A 20,093-nucleotide genomic window follows, 5' to 3' on the forward strand; every position below is an offset into this window, starting at 1 on the left:
AGCTGGACAGTTTGACATCTGTGGCAGAGCGACGGGCGCTGAGCAGGCTCCTATCAATTATGGAGAATCCACTGCATCCACTAAACAGGATCATCTCCAGACAGAGGAGCAGCTTCAGCGACAGACTGCTGTTACCATCCTGCTCCACTGACAGACTGAGGAGATCGTTCCTCCCCCACACTATGTGACTCTTCAATTCCACCCGGGGGGGTAAACATTAACATTTAACATTATACAAAGTTATTGTCTGTTTTTTACCTGCATTATTATCAATCTTTAATATTGTTTATTGTATCAGTATGCTGCTGCTGGAGAATGTGAATTTCCCCTTGAGATTAATAAAGTATCTATCTATCTATCTATCTATCTATCTATCTATCTATCTATCTATCTATCTATCTATCTATCTATCTATCTATCTATCTATCTATCTATCTATCTATCTATCTATCTATCTATCTAAATAAGATGCAGAATGTCCGTATGTCCAATAACCAGTATGGCTGCGATTCTCTGTGTGACAGAGTGGAATAATGTCATCGACACGTGTGGGGAGATAAACAGCAAATGAGAACACAGGTTAGAGGAGCAACATGGCAGCGGCAGAGGGGAATGTCTCTAACAGTGTTCCATAAAGAAAGCCACACTTTTGGAACAAATGTGACATCACATGTTTAGGCGCCTTATTTAATAATAACAATAATACATTTTATTTATTTGTTTAATATATATTTATATATTCATGCTATTGGTGCATACCACTGGTTTGACAGACTTGGCTGTATAAAATTGAGGATCACTGAATTAAACATGGCATACATAAAGTAGGTTGGCACAACTTCAGAATTGTATGTTCTCTCTATGCCTACATGGATTATCATGCCAAGATCCCTAATGAATAGTAGGTAAGACATCTAATTGGAAATTAAATAGTGAGTGAGAGTGTGGATGTGTGGAACGTAAGCCCTGTGATGAGCTCAAGTCCGGCACTGAGAAGTTTCTTGTATTGTACTCAGATAGCTTCAGGCCCCCTGGACCCCGAAAAGGAAAGAGAGAGGGGTGTGAGAATGTTATGTTATACACTAGGCTGACATCTACAGCACTTCCAGGAGTAATTACTACAGGATTTTATTCTTCATCTGTATAAGTTCTTGGTAAAAAGTTCATAGCAGCTGGAGAGAAACATTCATGCAGAAGCCATATGAGAAATTCTGTTCTTTTGGTCATTTTGGATTCATATCGTTATGAGGCACCTGAGCACAACTTGAAGTGTCACAGCAAAAGGGTCTGAAAACTTACATTAGTTTTTGATTTTTAATACATTTTCAAATCTGTCCTGAAAACATGTTTTAATATTGTTATTAGAACAATCTGGAAGACAACAGGCCATTCAACCCAACAAAGCTTACCACTCATGTCCACTTAATTCTTCCAAAATAACATCAATTCAAGTTTTGAAGGTCGCTAAAGTCCCACTGTCTAGTAGACTACTCGGTCACTTATTTCATATGTTTATCTTTCTCTCCGTGAACAAAAAAAAAAAACTTCCTAATGTTTGTGTGAAATTTACCCATAATTCCTTCCTTCCTTTTTGGGAGTGTGTGGGATGCCTAAACGTCAATAAAAGATTCCAAAGAAGTGAAATATTGGCCTACCTTTCCGCTTGGAAGAAACTTGTCCAAGTCATTTAAATTGATACCATCATCATCTTCAAACTTTCCTTTCAACATTCTGCATAGGAAAATTTGAGCAGGATTAAGACTCAGTAATAAAAAAAGAATCCTGTAACTTCTTGTATAATTAAAAATATTCGCTAGAGGACACAATTTAAATTCCTAATAATCATTTAATGGTCTATCTATCATAAAGTGCCTTTCATATATATCTATCTATCTATCTATCTATCTATCTATCTATCTATCTATCTATCTATCTATCTATCTATCTATCTATCTATCTATCTATCTATCTATCTATCTATCAATCATATAGTGCCTTTCAAATCTATCTATCTATCTATCAATCAATCATATACTGCCTTTCATAGCTATCTTTCTATCATTCATATAATGACTTTTTGATCTATCTATCATATACTGCCTTTCATATCTATCTATCTATCTATCTATCTATCTATCTATCTATCTATCTATCTATCTATCTATCATATAGTGCCTTTCATATCTATCTATCTATCTATCTATCTATCTATCTATCTATCTATCTATCTATCTATCTATCTATCTATCTATCTATCTATCTATCTATCTATCATATAATGGCTTTTTGATCTATCTATCATATAGTGCCTTTCATATCTATCTATCTATCTATCTATCTATCATATAGTGCCTTTCATATCTATCTATCTATCTATCTATCTATCTATCTATCTATCTATCTATCTATCTATCTATCTATCTATCTATCTATCTATCTATCTATCTATCTATCCATGTCTAATAAGGGAAACAGGTCACTTTTACTTACTAATTTAAACTTTAGAAATAAAATACTTAACTATTTGTAAAGAAATTATGTCTTTACCCTTCTCTGTCGAAATGAGGCAGAGGTTTTGGCGTGGCTCGAAAGTGTTTTTGACGGATCTGTGTAAAATCTAATTTCTCCGGCTGAAGATCCCAAGCTGCTCCCCTAAAGAAGACAAAATAACATACAAAAATAATAAGATACTTTACCAACATATTATTTTTGAAAATATAGCATTTGTATATGAAAATGCATCCCTGCCACTTCATGTTTGAGATGTTAATTCCTGGGTATTGTTTTTTTATGTAATATACTCTAAAATGTCTGGGGTCATGCACTGGAAACAATACATTACTCTGTGGGCTCTAATGGGCAGGATACTTGTAAAAAAAAGACACTGTAAACTTCTTTCCTGTCGTATATATTGACATTACACTGTAGCATTTTTTTCCCATAAAAACATTGTTCTTTGTTACTTACAATGGTGGTCTACAACACAAAGACAAAGTAATAAGATCTGATTCATTTTCTGCACTATAGCTCTGCACCTTCTGCCCATTTATCACTCTAAATAGAAGGCGAATGCTGAATGTTATAAAAACTCCGCAATGAACACTCTGACAACTTTTAGATAAAAACATTCTTTGTTGTTTATAAAAATAGATAATCTGACCAATAAAAAACATTGTGGTGTGTGTTCAGGCCACAATGTGTGTATGTGTGTGTGTGTGTGTGTGTGTGTGTGTCTGTCTCTCTGTATAAATAAATATATATATATATATATATATATATATATATATATAAAATCCAATGTCTGTCTGTCTCTCTTTATGTCTGTCCGCTTTTCACGAGAGAACTACTAAGTATTAGCTAGCAATACCTTTTTGTTTATTGATTTTTAAGTTTGTCCTATTTCACTACTACACAGGCAGAGCTGTGGGGGACAGCTAATCTCTCTCTCTCTCTCTCTCTCTGTCTTTGTATCATATAGTGCCTTTCACATATCTATCTATCTATCTATCTATCTATCTATCTATCTATCTATCTATCTATCTATCTATCTATCTCTCTCTCTCTCTCTCTCTCTCTCTGTCTGTCTGTCTGTCTGTCTGTCTGTCTGTCTGTCTGTCTGTCTGTCTGTCTGTCTGTCTGTCTGTCTGTCTGTCATATAGTGTCTTTTACATATCTATCTATCTATCTAATCAAAAGCACCCTAATGCAGAGCAGGTTTTGAAATTTGTTTGACTGGCTCATTTTCGATGTAGGTATGTAGGTGGAAATATGATATCAGTAGTCTGCCATTCTCTGAAATTTTATGTAATGCACAAAACAGTTCAGTGCAGGGACTATTTACTTATTTATTATTTTTACTTTACAGTTTTGATACATATTCATATACTATACCAAACTGGCTTTTTCTTTTTTTTTTAATCCTTAATTAACTGACACAAAAAGTATATAGAACATGCCTTTAAACTTTGGCCAAACAGATGCTCATTGTGGGTGATAATTATCAGTGGAAATATCATTGATTGCTTTATGCTGCCATGTAAAGTCCTCATTCTTACTAAACGTAGCTCCCATAAATAAATTGAAATTGCATTCACAGAGGTGACAAAATGGCAAAGGCTGCAAACGCCACACCTTCTGATTTACCCTACCTATGAATAATTGCATTAACCTTGCTGAAAATTTTTACATTTACATATCAGAAGGTACACTGTGATCAAAAGATACATCTTATATCTGATAAATCCACAGAATAAAGAGGACGTCTGCACAGACACACAAGCCCTCAAAGTCTACAATGACTTGTCCAGCAATGTAAGGGTTGTCACTTCTGTGTCAGGGTTCGTATTAATAATGACACAGCATACTATACACCCTTCTGTTATCTCTTGTTTCTCTAGACTATTATCTCTTGCAGACCTGACTACAGGTTGCCAGTGGATGAGCCAATATCAAAAATCACATTTTAGCATATGGTGTATTCAGTCACCCATGAGAGAAATTTAAATAGTTCTGACGTTCTCTTTAAAGGTTACAAACAACTTCAAATGTTCCTTTACAACAAAACAAATACACGGCTTAGCTCAAGCACCTCTCCAGAGCCCCAAAGACTGCAACTTCATCTGTCGATGGAAGACTTCGATTCACTGTCTGGCCTTGAGACGGCAATGGTCCTCCCACTGGTTCTTTGCTCCCACTTTCCCTGCAAAGAAAATAAAAATTGTTTCCTTTCTCATTTATTTATAGCCCGTAATATTAAAAAGATCACTTAAATGAACCAAGAATGCAAATTTAGCTTCACAAAAGAAAAGCCTTAAAATGTATATTGTTCAGTTATATCTAGAATAAGAGAATTTATAATTTGCAAAAACTGGAATATCTAGCAATTAATGACCTGGTAAACTCTTCTGTGCCTCCATAATATTTAGGACAAAGACAGTTTTCCTCGATTTACTCCTCTGCTTCACATTTTAAAATGACAAATCAAACAATTCTGACATCGTAATTAAAGTGCGCATTGCAGACTTTCACTTAAGGGGATTTGCATACATTTCCGTCACACCATTTAGAAAGTACAACACTTTTTCTACACAATCCCCCGTAATATTTGTCCCACCACAATGTTTGGGACAACTGGCATCACAGGTGTTTGTGACTATGCAGGTGTGTTTCATAGCTTATGTCTGCACTAATAAAGCAATCTATACAAATTATACCAGTCTTTATACAGGCTTCGCAACAGCAGTGCTAATGTTTGCAATGAGCCAGCTGTTGGAATGAAAAATGTACTGCATTTTATTGCTGCATGCATTATAACATTCATTCCAATGGATGGTGTGTTAAAAATATTAACTCTGAATATGCCTAACATAGTGTACACTCTCTCACTCACTCTATATACAGTATATACATATACAGTACATTATATATATATATATATATATATATATATATATATATATATATATAATATATATATATAGGCCAAAAGTTTGGACAATAACCCAAGTGTTAGATTTCACAAAGTTTGCTGCTTCTGTGTTTTTAGATCTTTCTGTCAGATGTTTCTCTGGTGTACTGAAGTAGAATTACAAGCATTTCAGAAGTTTGAAAGGCTTTTATTGACAATGACATGACGTTTATGCTCAGAGTCCATATTTGCAGTGTTGGCCCTTCTTTCTTTTTCAAGACCTCTGCAGTTCACCATGGCAAGCTGGCAATCAACTTCTGGGCCCAATCCTGACTGATGACAGCCCATTCTTGCATCATCAATGCTTGGGGTTTGTCCAAATTGGTGGGTTTATGTTTGAGGACTGACCACAGGTTCTCAATGGGATTAAAGGTCTGGGGAGTTTCCTGGCCATGGACCCCAAGTGTCGATGTTTTGTTCCTCAAGCCTCTTAAGTTCTCACTTTTTGTCTTATGGCCCGGTGCTCCATCATGCTGACAAAGGCAATGTGGGTCACCAAAATGTTTTTGGATGGTTGGAAGAAGTTGCTCTTGGAGGATGTTTTGGTCCCATTCTTCAATCCTGGCTGTGTTCTTAGGACAAATTGTGAGTGAGCCCACTGCCTTGGCTGGGAAGCAACCCCACATGACATGAATGGTCTGAGGATGCTTTACTGTTGGCGTGACACAGGACTGATGGTAGCGCCGCTCACCTTTTCTTTTCTTCTCTGGATACCCCAAACAATCGTAAAGGGGATTAATCAGAGAAAATGACCTGACCTCAGCAGTCCAATCCCAGAATATCAGTCTATCCCTGATGTTTTTCTTGGCTTCTTTACTGCCCTTCTTGACACCCACCAGGCCATCCTCCAAAAGTCACATCTGTCACATTTGCAGCAGAAATTCCAACCTCAAGTGGGAAAGCTTAAATGCCAAAGGAAAGATTTTGACGATAACAATCCAGAAAGCATTAAACAGAAAAGGAAAGAATATGCAGAGAATTTATACAAAAGAGGCAATGTGGATAACGCTGGGGAAATTGGATAGGAAACTGATGATGAAGAAGAAGCAGATATTTTAAAAGAAGACGGCATAGCAACAATTACAACTTTATCAAACAAAAAGTCACCTGGCCTCAACGGTATCCCAACTGAATCAATCAAAGACTCAGAAGGTGCTATCATAGCCCTCACTCAACTGTGTCAAAAGATCTGGAAGGGTAATACATGGCCAACTGACTGGAGAAGATCACTGTTCACACCTAGATAGATAGATAGATAGATAGATAGATAGATAGATAGATAGATAGATAGATAGATAGATAGATAGATAGATAGATAGATAGATAGATAGATAGATAGATAGATAGATAGATAGATAGATAGATAGATAGATAGATAGATAGATAGATAGATAGATAGATAGATAGATAGATAGATAGATAGATAGATAGATAGATAGATAGATAGATAGATAGATAGATAGATAGATAGATAGATAGATAGATAGATAGATAGATAGATAGATACTTTATTAATCCCAAGGGAAAATTCACATAATAAGATCTCAAGATGCTGGCCAACTTAAGATTCCAGGAATTCATAAAAAAAATCTATCTATCTATCTATCTATCTATCTATCTATCTATCTATCTATCTATCTATCTATCTATCTATCTATCTATCTATCTATCTATCTATCTAAATTCAGCTGATTTCAGAAAAGGTTGAGAAACAACAGACAATATTGCCAATGTTAGATGGAAATTGGAAAAGAGCAAAGAATACCACAAGCCTGTATACTTTTGTTTCATCAACTACAGCAAAGCTTTTGATTGTATGGATCACGATAAATTAACACAAATGAGAATGCCCAAACACATAACTCAGCTGGTAAAGAGCCCATATGAAAATCAAGAAGCTGCAATAAGAACTGAACATGGCAACACTGATTGGTTTCCAATAAAACGTGGCATCAGGCAAGGATGCATACTGTTCACCATGCCTGTTCAACCTTAATGGCGAAGCCATCTTCAGAAAAGCAAATTTGAACAAAGAGAGTGTCGGTTTCAAAAGTTGGTGGCTGAAATATAAACAACCTGTGCTATGCAGATGACACAAGGCTCACCACCAGCAGCAAACAAGAAGAAAAGTCAAAGCCGAACATCATAACATGGGATTAGAACTGAACATAAACAAGATGAAGATTATGAACATGGAGAATGACAAAGATTTTGAGCTGGAAGGTGACAGAATTGAAATTGTAAGGGATTTCAATCTCCTAGGATCTTTCATAAACATGGAAGCAACTAACTGTGAAGAAATACTCCACAGAATAGCACTTGGTCACTTTCCAATGAAGGCTCTCGATAAAGTATTCAAAGGCAAGGGAATAAAACTCGAAACAAAGCTCAGACTTGTCCCCACTCATTTTCTCAGTGGTCAATTATGGATGTCAAAGCTGGACACAAAAGAAACAAGACAGAAAGAAGTCAGATTCATTTGAACTTTGGTGATGGAGAAGGATTCTGCGAGTGTCGTGGACCAACAGAAGAACTAACGAATCGATTTTGGAAAAGATCGAACTGGGTATGTCGCTCAAAGCCCAGATGATGATGATAACTGTCTTATTTTGGTCACATTGTCAGAAGAGAGAAATCATTGGAGAAGGACATCATGTTTGGAAAGATCGAAGGAACCTGGCGACCTGCAACCAGACGGCTAGAGGCATTGATGACAAGCATGGGGATGACACTGGAAGACCTCGCCGGACAAGCAGAAAACCGACTTCTTTTTAGATCTTCAATTCATCAAGTCACTAGGACTTGTACCAAAGTCGATAGCACCTAATAAAGGGGCACAAACGTGTTTTCCTAAGTTTCTTTAAGTCAGTCAAATCATAATGTTACTTAAGCAGCAAGGTTGCCTGTATCTTTGAACCAACCAGATATCCTATTGGGGTCATGAGCTGTCCCAAAAATGGGATTAGATGGGTACTGAACAGCAATAGACTAGAGAAGAATTATACTAGAAAGTTTACCTGTGGAATTAAATTGTGTTAATTTGCACAAATAAAATGCTCAAAAAATTAAAGGAACACTTTAAAAACACATCAGATCTCAATGGGACAAAAATCCTGCTGGCTATTTGTACTGATCTGGACTGATACGCTGATATGTTAGGAACAAAAGGATGGAAATGAAAATGATCAACCTACAGAGAGCTGAATTCAAATACACCCTGAAAATCAAAGGGAACAAAATGATGCAGCAGGCAGGCAGGTGAGTCCATTTGGCCGAAATTTCATTGCAGCAACTCCAAATCGTACTCAGTAGTTTGTATGCCCCCCATTACCTGACAACGTCCTAATGAGACAACGGATGGTGTCCTGGGGGATCTCCTCCCAGATCTGGACCAGGGTATCACTGAGCTCCTGGACTCTCTGAGATGTCAGATGGACCCCAACATAATGTCCCACCCAGAGGTGTTCTACTGGATTGAGGTGTGGTGAGCGAGTGTGTGGGCCAGTCAATGGTATCAATTCCTTCATCCTCTCGCCACACGAGGCCGGGCATTGTCGTGCACCAGGAGGAACCCAGGAGCCACTGCACCAGCATAGGGCCTGACAATGTGTCCAAGGACCTCATCCCGATACCTAATGGCAGTCAAGGTGCCGTTGTCTAGCCTGTAGAAGTCTGTGCGTCCCTCCATGGATATGCCTCCCCAGACCACCACTGACCCCCCACCAAACCGGTCATGCTGAACGATGTTACAGGCAGCATAACGTTCACCACGGCTTCTCCAGTCCCTTTCACGACTGTCACATGTGCTCAGGGTGAACCTCCTCTCATCTGCGAAAAGTACAGGGCGCCAGTGGTGGACCTGCCAATTCTGGTACTCTATGGCAAATGTCAACTGAGCTCCACGGTGCCCACTAGAGGATATCGGGCCCTAAGGCCACCCTCATGAAGTCTGTTTCTGATTGTTTGTTCAGAGACATTCACACCAGTTGCCTGCATGCTGGAGGTCACTTTGTAGGCTCAGCCAGTGCTCATCCTGTTCCTCCTTGGCCAAAGGAGCAGATACCGGTGGGTCCTGCTGCTGACCTTCTACGAGTGGCCCTGACCAGCTTTCCTAGAGTAACTGCCTGTCTCCTGGAATCTCCTCCATGCCCTTGAGACTGTGCTGGGAGACACCGCAAAACCTTCTGGCAATGACAGGCATGTATTGATGTGCCATTCTGGAGAAGTTCGACTATCTGTGCCACCTCTGTAGGATCCAGGTATCGCCTCATGCTACCAGTAGTGACACTGACCGTAGCCAAATGCAAAACGAGTGACAAAACAGACGAGGAGGGAAAAATGTCAGTGGCCTCCACCTGTTAAACCATTCATTCTTGTTTTAGGAGTTGTCTCATCGTTGCCCCTCTAGTGCACCAAAGCAGCTGAAACTGATTAACAACCCACTCTGCTACTTAACTGACCAGATCAATAGCCCAGAAGGTTCATTGACTTGATGCTATACTCGGATTAAAAAGGGTTCCTTTCATTTTTTTGAGCAGTATACGTTTGATTTGATATTCTGCCGTGCAGTCATGCTGGAGCCCTTCTTACTGATTCACAACAGATCACCAGCATTGTGAAAGCACTAATAAGGCATGGAGTTGAATTCTGGGTGGCACTGCAGCGTGCAGTCAAGCGAGTAGATGCTTCCTGATTGCCATAAGCTGCTGTGCATAGCGCCACGTGTGAGCCAGAGAGTTAAGCACAATGCTTTAATGAACACGCATGAAGTCATGGAGGAGGCAGAAGCTAGCAAGTATCAGCACGGGCAAACAGTCTGACCATAGAAAGCGATGGCTACTAACCGCAGATGCTGAAATACGGCAGCTGCCAAGGGAAACCTGCATCAGATTGAAAGATAAATAATGAAACACCATGAAAAGACACGTCTAACCAAGAAACACAGGAACAAACAGGAGAGAATAAAGGACAAGCACCTTACACTTAACACGAGCGATTACTTACCCATGAGACCCGGTAGTATTGGCCGCCCAAATATCTGTCCCGAGCATATCAAAATTAGCATCTCTGTTATCATTCTGAAAGAAAAGAGTTGGATTAAAAGAGGCAATACACTCCTAAAAAACATTTATTGTATACAAGTTTAATCATCTACTTGTGTAGCCTCCTTAGCATTACCATTTTTCTCAAAAAACATGGATTGTAAAATGACATTTTTATTAAATCTCATCTTTCTATTGTAAAACATGCAAAACATTAAAAGTACAAAGTCAGAAGTGTAGAAAGTAACCTGCTCAAAAAATGAAAGGAACACTTTTGATTCAGAGTATAGCATCAAGTCAATGAACCTTCTGGGCTATTGATCTGGTCAGTGAAGTAGCAGAGGGGCTTGTTCTTCAGTTTCAGCTGCTTTGGTGCACTAGAGGGGCAACAATGAGACGACCCCCAAAACAGGAATGAATGGTTTAACAGGTGGAGGCCACTGACATTTTTCCCTCCTCATCTGTTTTGTCACTCGTTTTGCATTTGGCTACGGTCAGTGTCACTACTGGTAGCATGAGTTGATACCTGGGCCCTACAGAGGTGGCACAGGTAGTCCAACTTCTCCAGGATGGCACATCAATACGTGGCATTGCCAGAAGGTTTGCTGTGTCTCCCAGCACAGTCTCTAGGGCATGGAAGAGATTCCAGGAGACAGGCAGTTACTCTGGGAGAGCTGGACAGGGACCCTCACAGAAGGGACCCATCAGCAGGACCCACCGGTATCTGCTCCTTTGGGTAAAGAGGAACAGGATGAGCACTGCCAGAGCCTACAAAATGACCTCCAGCAGGCAGGCAGGCCACTGGTGTGAATGTCTCTGACCAAACAATCAGAAATAGACTTCATTATGGTTGGCCTAAGGGCCCGACATCCTCTAGTGGGCACTGTGGAGCTCCATTGGCATTTGCCATAGAATACCAGAATTGGCAAGTCCACCACTGGCGGGCACCCTGTGCTTTTCACCAATGAGAGCAGGTTCACCCTGAGCATATATAACAGACGTGAAAGGGTCTGGAGAAGCCGTGGAGAACGTTATGCTGCCTGTAACATCGTTCAGCATGACCAATTTGGTGGGGGGTCAGTGATGGTCTGGGGAAGAGCCATATCCATAGAGGGATGCACAGACTTCTACAGGCTCGATAACGGCATCTTGACTGCCATTAGGTATCAGGGTGAAGTCCTTGGACACATTGTCAGGCCCTATGCTGGTGCAGTGGCTCCTGGGTTCCTCCTGGTGCACGACAATGCCCGGCCTCATGTGGCTAGAGGATGAAGGAATTGATACCATTGACTGGCCCACACACTCTCTCACCAGACCTCAATACAGTAGAACACCTCTGGGTGGGACATTATGTTTCGGTCCATCTGACACCTCAGCCTGTCCAGGAGCTCAGTGATGCCCTGGTCCAGATCTGGGAGGAGATCCCCCAGGACACCATCCGTTGTCTCATTAGGACGTTGTTAGGCACTGGGGGGGGTTGGAATACAAACTACTGAGTACAATTTGGATTTGCTGCAATGAAATTTCGGCAAAATCGACGAGCCTGTCTGCCGCCTCATTTTTTCATTTGATTTTCGGGGTGTCTTTGAATTCAGCCCTCTGTAGGTTCATCATTTTCATTTCCATCCTTTCATTCCTAACACATCACCATATCAGCCCATAGCAGTAGAGAAAGCCAGCAGGATTTTTTTCCCATTGAGATCTGATGTGTTTTCTAAGTGTTCCTTTAATTTTTTGGAGCAGTATATAATAATGATACAAATAATAATAATAATAATAATAATAATGATTAATAATAATATAGGGTAATTCTAATGGGCAGGGCCCCGAGTTATGATGTATTACTATCTTAATAATGAAGCAATCCAAACAAAATAAAGATCACAGTATTCCTGGACATAGATAGATAGATAGATAGATAGATAGATAGATAGATAGATAGATAGATAGATAGATAGATAGATAGATAGATAGATAGATAGATAGATAGATAGATAGATAGATAGATAGATAGATAGAGAGAGATGAACGGCCGGGTTCCATGCCCGGCCGGGACGCCCCTGCTATGTATGTTCCGGGGGAGCAGCCATGGACAGCTCAATACCTCCCCCGGGGCACTTGGTGGCAGCCTCCCTGGCCGACGCTGATTCCCCAACCTCCCGCAGAGCTCCATGGGAGATGGAGTCCTCCACAGCTTGGTTGGGGCCCGGAGTAGCCGCTTGTGGGGGCTGTCTCCTTCCAACAGCCCGGCTGGACGATTCTACAGCCCCACCCGGAAGGGCAATTAGGACCAGGTGGTCAAGCACCTGGAACACTTCCGGGTGGGTTATAAAAAGGGCCAGCCACCATCACTCGAGAGCCAGAGTTGGGAGGAGGAGGACTAAGCCTGAGGAGGAGTGGTGGTGATAATAGAAGGATTGTTGTGGTATTTGTGTGTGTTTTGGGACTGTGTTGGGCCTGTGGGACACGGGGAAGGCGTGCCCCATGGCTGAAGAAAAATAAAAATCTGTGTTATTTAAGTATGTGCCTCTGCCTCAGTCTGTGCCGGGTCGGGCGCTATATAGCGCCTTTCACAATAGATAGATAGATAGATAGATAGATAGATAGATAGATAGATAGATAGATAGATAGATAGATAGATAGATAGATAGATAGATAGATAGATAGATAGATAGATAGAGATACTTTATTAATCCTAACAAGTGAGGTATGGCGTTCTTCTGTCGGTGAAACACTGAACAGGAAATTGCTGCCATTACCCCTACAATGCTTGCAGATACCTTTGCCAACATGGAGCACCGTGTCAATCTGTGTTTGCAAGAAGGCAACCATTTCCAACACTGAATGTGATTGGATTATTTATACATCTATCAAGGCATGCACTGTATTTATTTAATTTCTATCGCTTCATTATTACGTGAGTAACACATCATAACTCGGGGCCCCGTCCTTAGAATCACCCTGTAATAATAATAATAATAATAATAATAATATGAACAGCACACTGCACATGTGCGAGTGCTGCGAGCATCGCTTTCGGTTTCACTGACCATTTCAATTTCACTGCCTGATGACAGATTCACTTCATCATCACTGCTGATGACAGGCAATTTCATTCATTATGAGGCTAAGAGAAGACGCATCTACATTGTTGCCTGGGAAACGCTCAGGCCTGATGATTACGCAAGACATGCCTATACTGGTGTCCAGGTAAAGCACAGTATTAACAATTTTATAGCCCGAGTAATCCTTGCATCGTACAATTGACACATTTGTACCTTTGCCCGAGTGACACTCGAGACTAACGCATTTAGCACTGTTTTTACAACCCGATTGACGCTTGGGTCCAACACTAAAGAGGTTAAAAGTTTGTTTTGCTTGACGTCTTCTCAATGTAGTCTGCAAATCACAGAAATGAATCAAGTGCAATAAATCATCACTTCATTCGTCCCCACTCGCAGATGCTCACAGGCTGGCTGGCAGATATAATCCCTGCAAGCGTTTTCCTAGTGGGCCATTCCTTGAACACCTTCTGCAAGAGAAACTGGGGACTCTAACTATGCCCCCAAACCACCACAACTGGGCCCTCTCAATTTTCACAGAAGATTCAGTTTTACCCAGAGGTCCTCCGGTCTTGCTGACCTCCTAACCCTAACAGAAGCAGCAATCCCTGCCTGGCTCCATGTCCCTTGATGTCCTGGATAGTCATAACTGACGTAGTCTTGCTGAAGCCAGACATATAACATATACGTCTGGAGACAACCATGAGTGAATTATGCTTAAAGGTGGGTGGGAACAATTAGATGGCTGGCTGAGTGTCACATCTCTAAACCAATCCAATGCCTCATGAAAGCGGCGCTCAAAGTAGGGGTGGCGATTTAGAACTGCAAAGATCAGAGGTGCTCGTGTTAACCTGATCCAACAGACAGCGAGTTTCTGATTACAAGGAAGAGTCTATAGCTGAAAAGCCTCCATAAAAACCCTATTAGACATATACCGTATACACTCGCGGATAAGTTCTCCCGCGGATAAGTTGGATTTTACCATATAATTTCCGGTATTTTATAATGTCGGTTGTATAAGTCGAATGCGGAAAACTCACGCTATTGGTCCAAGAGATTAGGATATGCTAACGCCCACCTGAAAGAATAACCACGGAGCACACGGCCTTTTATATTTCTATGTATTGTGCCTACGTGACCACACGGTATTAACAAACTATTCCAAAGCAAAGTTCTCTCTGTTTTGTGTTTTATGTATCTCACACCCTCATACACTTTTATCATAAGAGCATCCCTTATCTACGATGGAGCATTCAATCAGAAGAAAATATGAAGCTGGTTTTAAATTAAATGTCGTTGAAGTAGTGAAAGAAATTGGTAACTGCACTGCTGCAACAAAATGTGTCTGAGAAACTGGAGCGAGATTGGAGGAGGCAAGAAGATGAAAAAAAAATTAAGTGTCATATTTTTCAATGGGTGTATAAGTCGGGGTCTAAGTTTATGATCGATTTTTCGGGTTTCAAGACCTGACTTATACATGAGTATATATGGTAAATGAGGAAAGTATAAAATTCTTATGGCTTTGTGAAAGGAGAGGATGCAACTTCCATTTTTCTCCATTATCCACAAGATGTGCACCTTAACGGACTGACCCAACACTGTAATGATTCTGGGTGTTGTAAAAAATTACAGAGTGCTTCATTCAGCTCCTTTTTGTTCATAGCATCTAATTTTTAAGGAGAAATCAGAAATCTTAGTGATTGGCAAAAATGGATATAATGAGGATATTAGAAATAAACGATGCATTAGGATAAAAAGTCAAGACGGAGGTAAAGAATTTAGGGGTAACTGTTGACTCTAGGGCGGCACAATGGCGCAGTGGGTAGCACTGCTGCCTCGCAGTTGGGAGACCTGGAGACCTGGGTTCGCTTCCCGGGTCCTCCCAGCGTGGAGTTTGCATGTTCTCCCCATGTCTGCGTGGGTTTCCTCCGGGCGCTCCGGTTTCCTCCCACAGTCCAAAGACATGCAGGTTAGGTGGACTGGCGATTCTAAATTGTCCCTAGTATGTGCTTGGTGTGTGGGTGTGTTTGTGTGTGTCCTGCAGTGGGTTGGCACCCTGCCCGGGATCGGTTCCTGCCTTGTGCCCTGTGTTGGCTGGGATTGGCTCCAGCAGACCCCCGTGATCCTGTGTTCGGATTCAGCGGGTTGGATAATGGATGGATATTAACCAGATTACCAGGACAGCACTTTTTAATTTAAGAAATATAGCAAAAATCAGACCCCTTATAACTTTACAAGATGCTGAAAAATTAGTTCACGCTGTTGTTTTTAGTTCACAAGATTACTGTAATGCACTCCTCTCAGGACCACCCAAAAAAGACATCAATCGATTACGAGTGCGGTATGGAGTTGCCAGAATCTTAAATAGGAAAAGAAAATCCGAGCACATCACCCCAGTCCTAGCGTCACTACACTGGTTACCTGTGTCATTTAGAATTGACTTTAAAATACTGCTCATGGTTTACAAAGCATTCAATAATCTGCTCCATCTTTTATTTCAGAATGTCTGACACCTTACACTCCAAATCATAACCTTAGATCTTCAAATGAGTGTCTGCTTAAATTTCCAAGAGCTAAACTTAAAAGAAGTGGTGAGGCGGGCGGCCTTCTGCTGTTAGGCACCTAAAATCTGGAATAGCTGACCGATAGAAATTCGCCAGGCTAATACAGAGGAGCACTTTAAAACACATTACTTTAACATGGCTTTCTCATAGCTTCATTTTAGTTTAATCCTGATGCTCTGTATATTCAATTAATTATCATTATTATTCATGGTGGCTCCATAATCCGTACTAACCCCTACTCTCTCTTCTGTTCTTCTTCCGGTTTTCTGTGCTGGTGATCTGCGCCATCACCACCTGATCAAAGCACCGTGATGTCCCTGCATTGATGGACTGAAGGCCAGAAGTCCACAAGACCGTCATCATCAAGTTCTTCCATGTGAACCCTGAATACCATGAGGACTGATTCAGGTCATTGATGTCAGGTAGAATGCCTAGAGGAGGGCCGGGTGGTCTCGTGGTCTGCAGATTTTTTACTTCAGCCGTCTGGAGTTCTTTTTGTTTTTTCAGTCTTCCCTGGCTATCAGACCTTACTTTAATTCTATGTTAATTAGTGTTCCCTAATTCTATTTTCTTATTTATTTTGTCTTTTTTTCTCTTTCTTTATCATGTAAAGTACTTTGAGCTACATTGTTTGTATGAACTGCAGTGGGCTGGTGCCCTGCCCGGGGTTTGTTTCCTGCCTTGCACCCTGTGTTAGCTGGGATTGACTCCTGCAGACCCCCATGACCCTGTAGTTAGGATATAACGGGATGGATAATGGATGGATGTTTGTATGAAAATGTGCTCTAGAAATAAATGTTGTTGTTGTTTTGATTAATAAAGTTGACCTATTCTTATGTAATATCTGTGGGTCTTCTGATTGCAATGTATAAGAATAAAAGATGTGTGTGTGTGTGTTCTGATTGTAAATCATTTCTAGTCTTACTTTACTTCTGTGGAACACTCTTCCATATTTGCACATTACAACTCCAAATGAATTTCCCTCCAGGATAATTATGTCTATCTAACCTAACCCTCTGCGGTGGGCTGGCGCCCTGCCCGGGGTTTGTTTCCTGCCTTGCGCTCTGTGTTGGCTGGGATTGGCTCCAGCAGACCCCCCGTGACCCTGTAGTTCGGATATAGCGGGTGGATAATGGATGGATGGATGAACCTAACCCTACCATGAGAACCTTTTTAAAGGAACAAAATGAAAAGCAAGAAACAAGAAGAAGGAGGGTAGAAATCCCAAAGAGAGTACATAACAAATAACACATGGACTCTGGGATGCATACATCTGTCGGTTGATGTTATTTTAAGAATTACCGTACCCGCAAGTCGGCTTTAAATTTAGAGAATTCTCTACTGGGCAGTTAACTGGAACTGTAGCTTCATGTAATACTGAAGAAACTGAATCCACAGCTTACATTGCTGGCTGTTTCAAGTCCACACTATCTGTACTGATGGAAGTGGACCCAGAGCAGAATTTTGTGGTATTATGCTGCCATCTAGTGGCATTGCAAGGATTTTATCTCAAACATCAGTGTGAAGATATGTACCGTAGGCTGCAAGAGCAATTGGCCCTGGGTTGACATCTTATAGGAACTCACTGGTTGCTACAAAAAATGGTCCTGTTGGGGGAAAGCACCTAAAGTGGTGAAACAAATCCATCCATCCATCCATTTTTGAACCTGCTATATTCTAACTACAGGGTCACGGAGGTCTGCTGGAGCCAATCCCAGCCAACACAGGGCGTAAGGCAGGAACAAACCCCAGTCAGTGCGCCAGCCCACCACAGGACACACTAGGGACAATTTAGAATCGCCAATACACCTAACCTGCATGTCTTTGGACTGTGGGAGGAAACCCACGCAGACACGGGGAGAACATGCAAACAGGACCTGGGAAGCAAACCTGGGTCTCCTAACTGCGAGGCAGTAGCGCTACCCACTGCACCACCGTGTCGCCCACAACTTTTCTAAACAGTTATGACTCTTTATTTTTATAACACCAAAAAGACGCATGTAAGATTAACTATAGTGGACAAAGCATGGACTTGAATGACAGCATTACCGTAGATTTACTTGCTTAAACCTTTAGTAATTAATGCACACCATACAGTTTCTAACAGATTTGTGTATTTTATGTATCTATAAGTTTAAACTGTTGTATTGTTTTTGCATAACTGAACTACACATGCACATTGAATAGCAGTAGGCCATTAACACTCGGTGATCCATTTCCACTCACTGAGCAATTATGTGAGAGGTGCCATGTTTGATGTCAGTTTGACATCTGTGGCAGAGCGACGGGCACTCAGCAGGCTCCTATCAATTATGGAGAATCCACTGCATCCATTAAATAGTATCATCTCCAGACAGAAGAGCAGCTTCAGCGACAGATTGTGGTCACCGACCTGCTCCACTGATAGACTGAGAAGATCGTTCCTCCCCCTAACTATGCGACTCTTCAGTTCCACCTGGGGGGGTAAACGTTAACATTATACAAAGATATTGTCAGTTTTTTACCTGCATTATTATCAATCTTTAATTTAATATTGTTTTTTGTATCAGTAAGGTGCTGCTGGAGTATGTGAATTTCCCCTTGGAATTAATAAAGTATCTATCTATCTATCTATCTATCTATCTATCTATCTATCTATCTATCTATCTATCTATCTATCTATCTATCTATCTATCTATCTATCTATCTATCTATCTTTAACTGTCGACAACAAGGCTAATGGCTAAATATGACATTTCTAATCAAAAACCCAATACAAAATACCCGGAATACTGAATTAATGTTTCTTTACATGTCAAAGGTTAAGATTTGTTTATGCTTAAAATGCAATACCTTCCTGGAATTCTTATGATGGTTAGTTCTTCCTCGACTTCCAGACCTTGAGCCAGATCCAGGTCTTGAGTCTGAGCTAGGTCTTGATCCAGTACTCCCATTGCTACTGTAATCCCACTCCTCCTATTAAAGAAAACACACACACACAAACACAAACGCAAGAGTGATTTCTTCTTATATGGAAGGAACGGAAACAGCAGGAGATGTTCTAGTACAAAAATGGCACTTTGAAAGTACACTGACAGACAAGCTGGGTTCTGGCACCTAAACAGTAAAGAATAAATGCAAATCTCAGAATAAAAGCACATTGATTCTCAATGAAAGAATAGACAGACCAACATCAGAATGATGAGAAACAAGCTCTACAGGTAAACTCTGGCTAGATAGATAGATAGATAGATAGATAGATAGATAGATAGATAGATAGATAGATAGATAGATAGATAGATAGATAGATAGATAGATAGATAGATAGATAGATAGATAGATAGATAGATAGATAGATAGATAGATAGATAGATAGATAGATAGATAGATAGATAGATAGATAGATAGATAGATAGATAGATAGATAGATAGATAGAATATTAAATTAAAGATTGATAATAATGCAGGTAAAAACAAGACAATAACTTTGTATAATGTTAAATGTTAACGTTTACCCCAACGGGTGGAATTGAAGAGTCGCATAGTTTGGAGGAGGAACATTCTCCTCAATCTGTCAGTGGAGCAGGACGGTGACAGCAGTCTGTCACTGAAGCTGCTCTTCTGTCTGGAGATGATCCTGTTTAGTGGATGCAGTGGATTCTCCACAACTGAAAGGAGCCTGCTGAGCGCCCATCACTCTGCCACAGATGTCAAACTGTCCAGCTCCATGCCAACAATAGAGCCTGCCTTCCTCACCGGTTTGTCCAGGCGTGAGGCGCCTTTCTTCTTAATGCTGCCTCCCTAGCACACCACCGCGTAGAAGAGGGTGCTCACCACAACTGTCTGATAGATCATCTGCAGTATCTTATTGCAGATGTTGAAGGACACCAGCCTTCTAAGGAAGTATAGTCGGCTCTGTCCTCTCTTGCACAGGGCATCAGTATTGGCAGTCCAGTCCAATTTATCATCCAGCTGCACT

At 40.7% G+C, this 20,093-nt stretch overlaps 1 protein-coding gene across 3 annotated transcripts in view; it reads right to left on the reverse strand.

The window, feature by feature from the left end:
• Positions 1-20,093, reverse strand: part of ctif (CBP80/20-dependent translation initiation factor) — a 442,611-nt gene that overhangs the window by 336,542 nt on the left and 85,976 nt on the right. For 2 of the 3 annotated variants that reach the window (XM_051929786.1, XM_051929789.1), the window contains 6 exons: positions 18,968-19,090; positions 10,472-10,545; positions 10,312-10,347; positions 4,589-4,699; positions 2,548-2,652; positions 1,656-1,731 (listed from right to left, as the gene is read on the reverse strand). In XM_051929786.1, the coding sequence (XP_051785746.1) occupies positions 1,656-1,731; positions 2,548-2,652; positions 4,589-4,699; positions 10,312-10,347; positions 10,472-10,545; positions 18,968-19,090 (525 nt within the window). The remainder of the gene's footprint in view (positions 1-1,655; positions 1,732-2,547; positions 2,653-4,588; positions 4,700-10,311; positions 10,348-10,471; positions 10,546-18,967; positions 19,091-20,093) is intronic. The other variant, XM_051929787.1, reaches the window with a different exon arrangement.

The sequence above is a fragment of the Erpetoichthys calabaricus genome, chromosome 7 (genome assembly GCF_900747795.2).
Source record: "Erpetoichthys calabaricus chromosome 7, fErpCal1.3, whole genome shotgun sequence".
Classification (NCBI taxonomy): domain Eukaryota; kingdom Metazoa; phylum Chordata; class Cladistia; order Polypteriformes; family Polypteridae; genus Erpetoichthys; species Erpetoichthys calabaricus.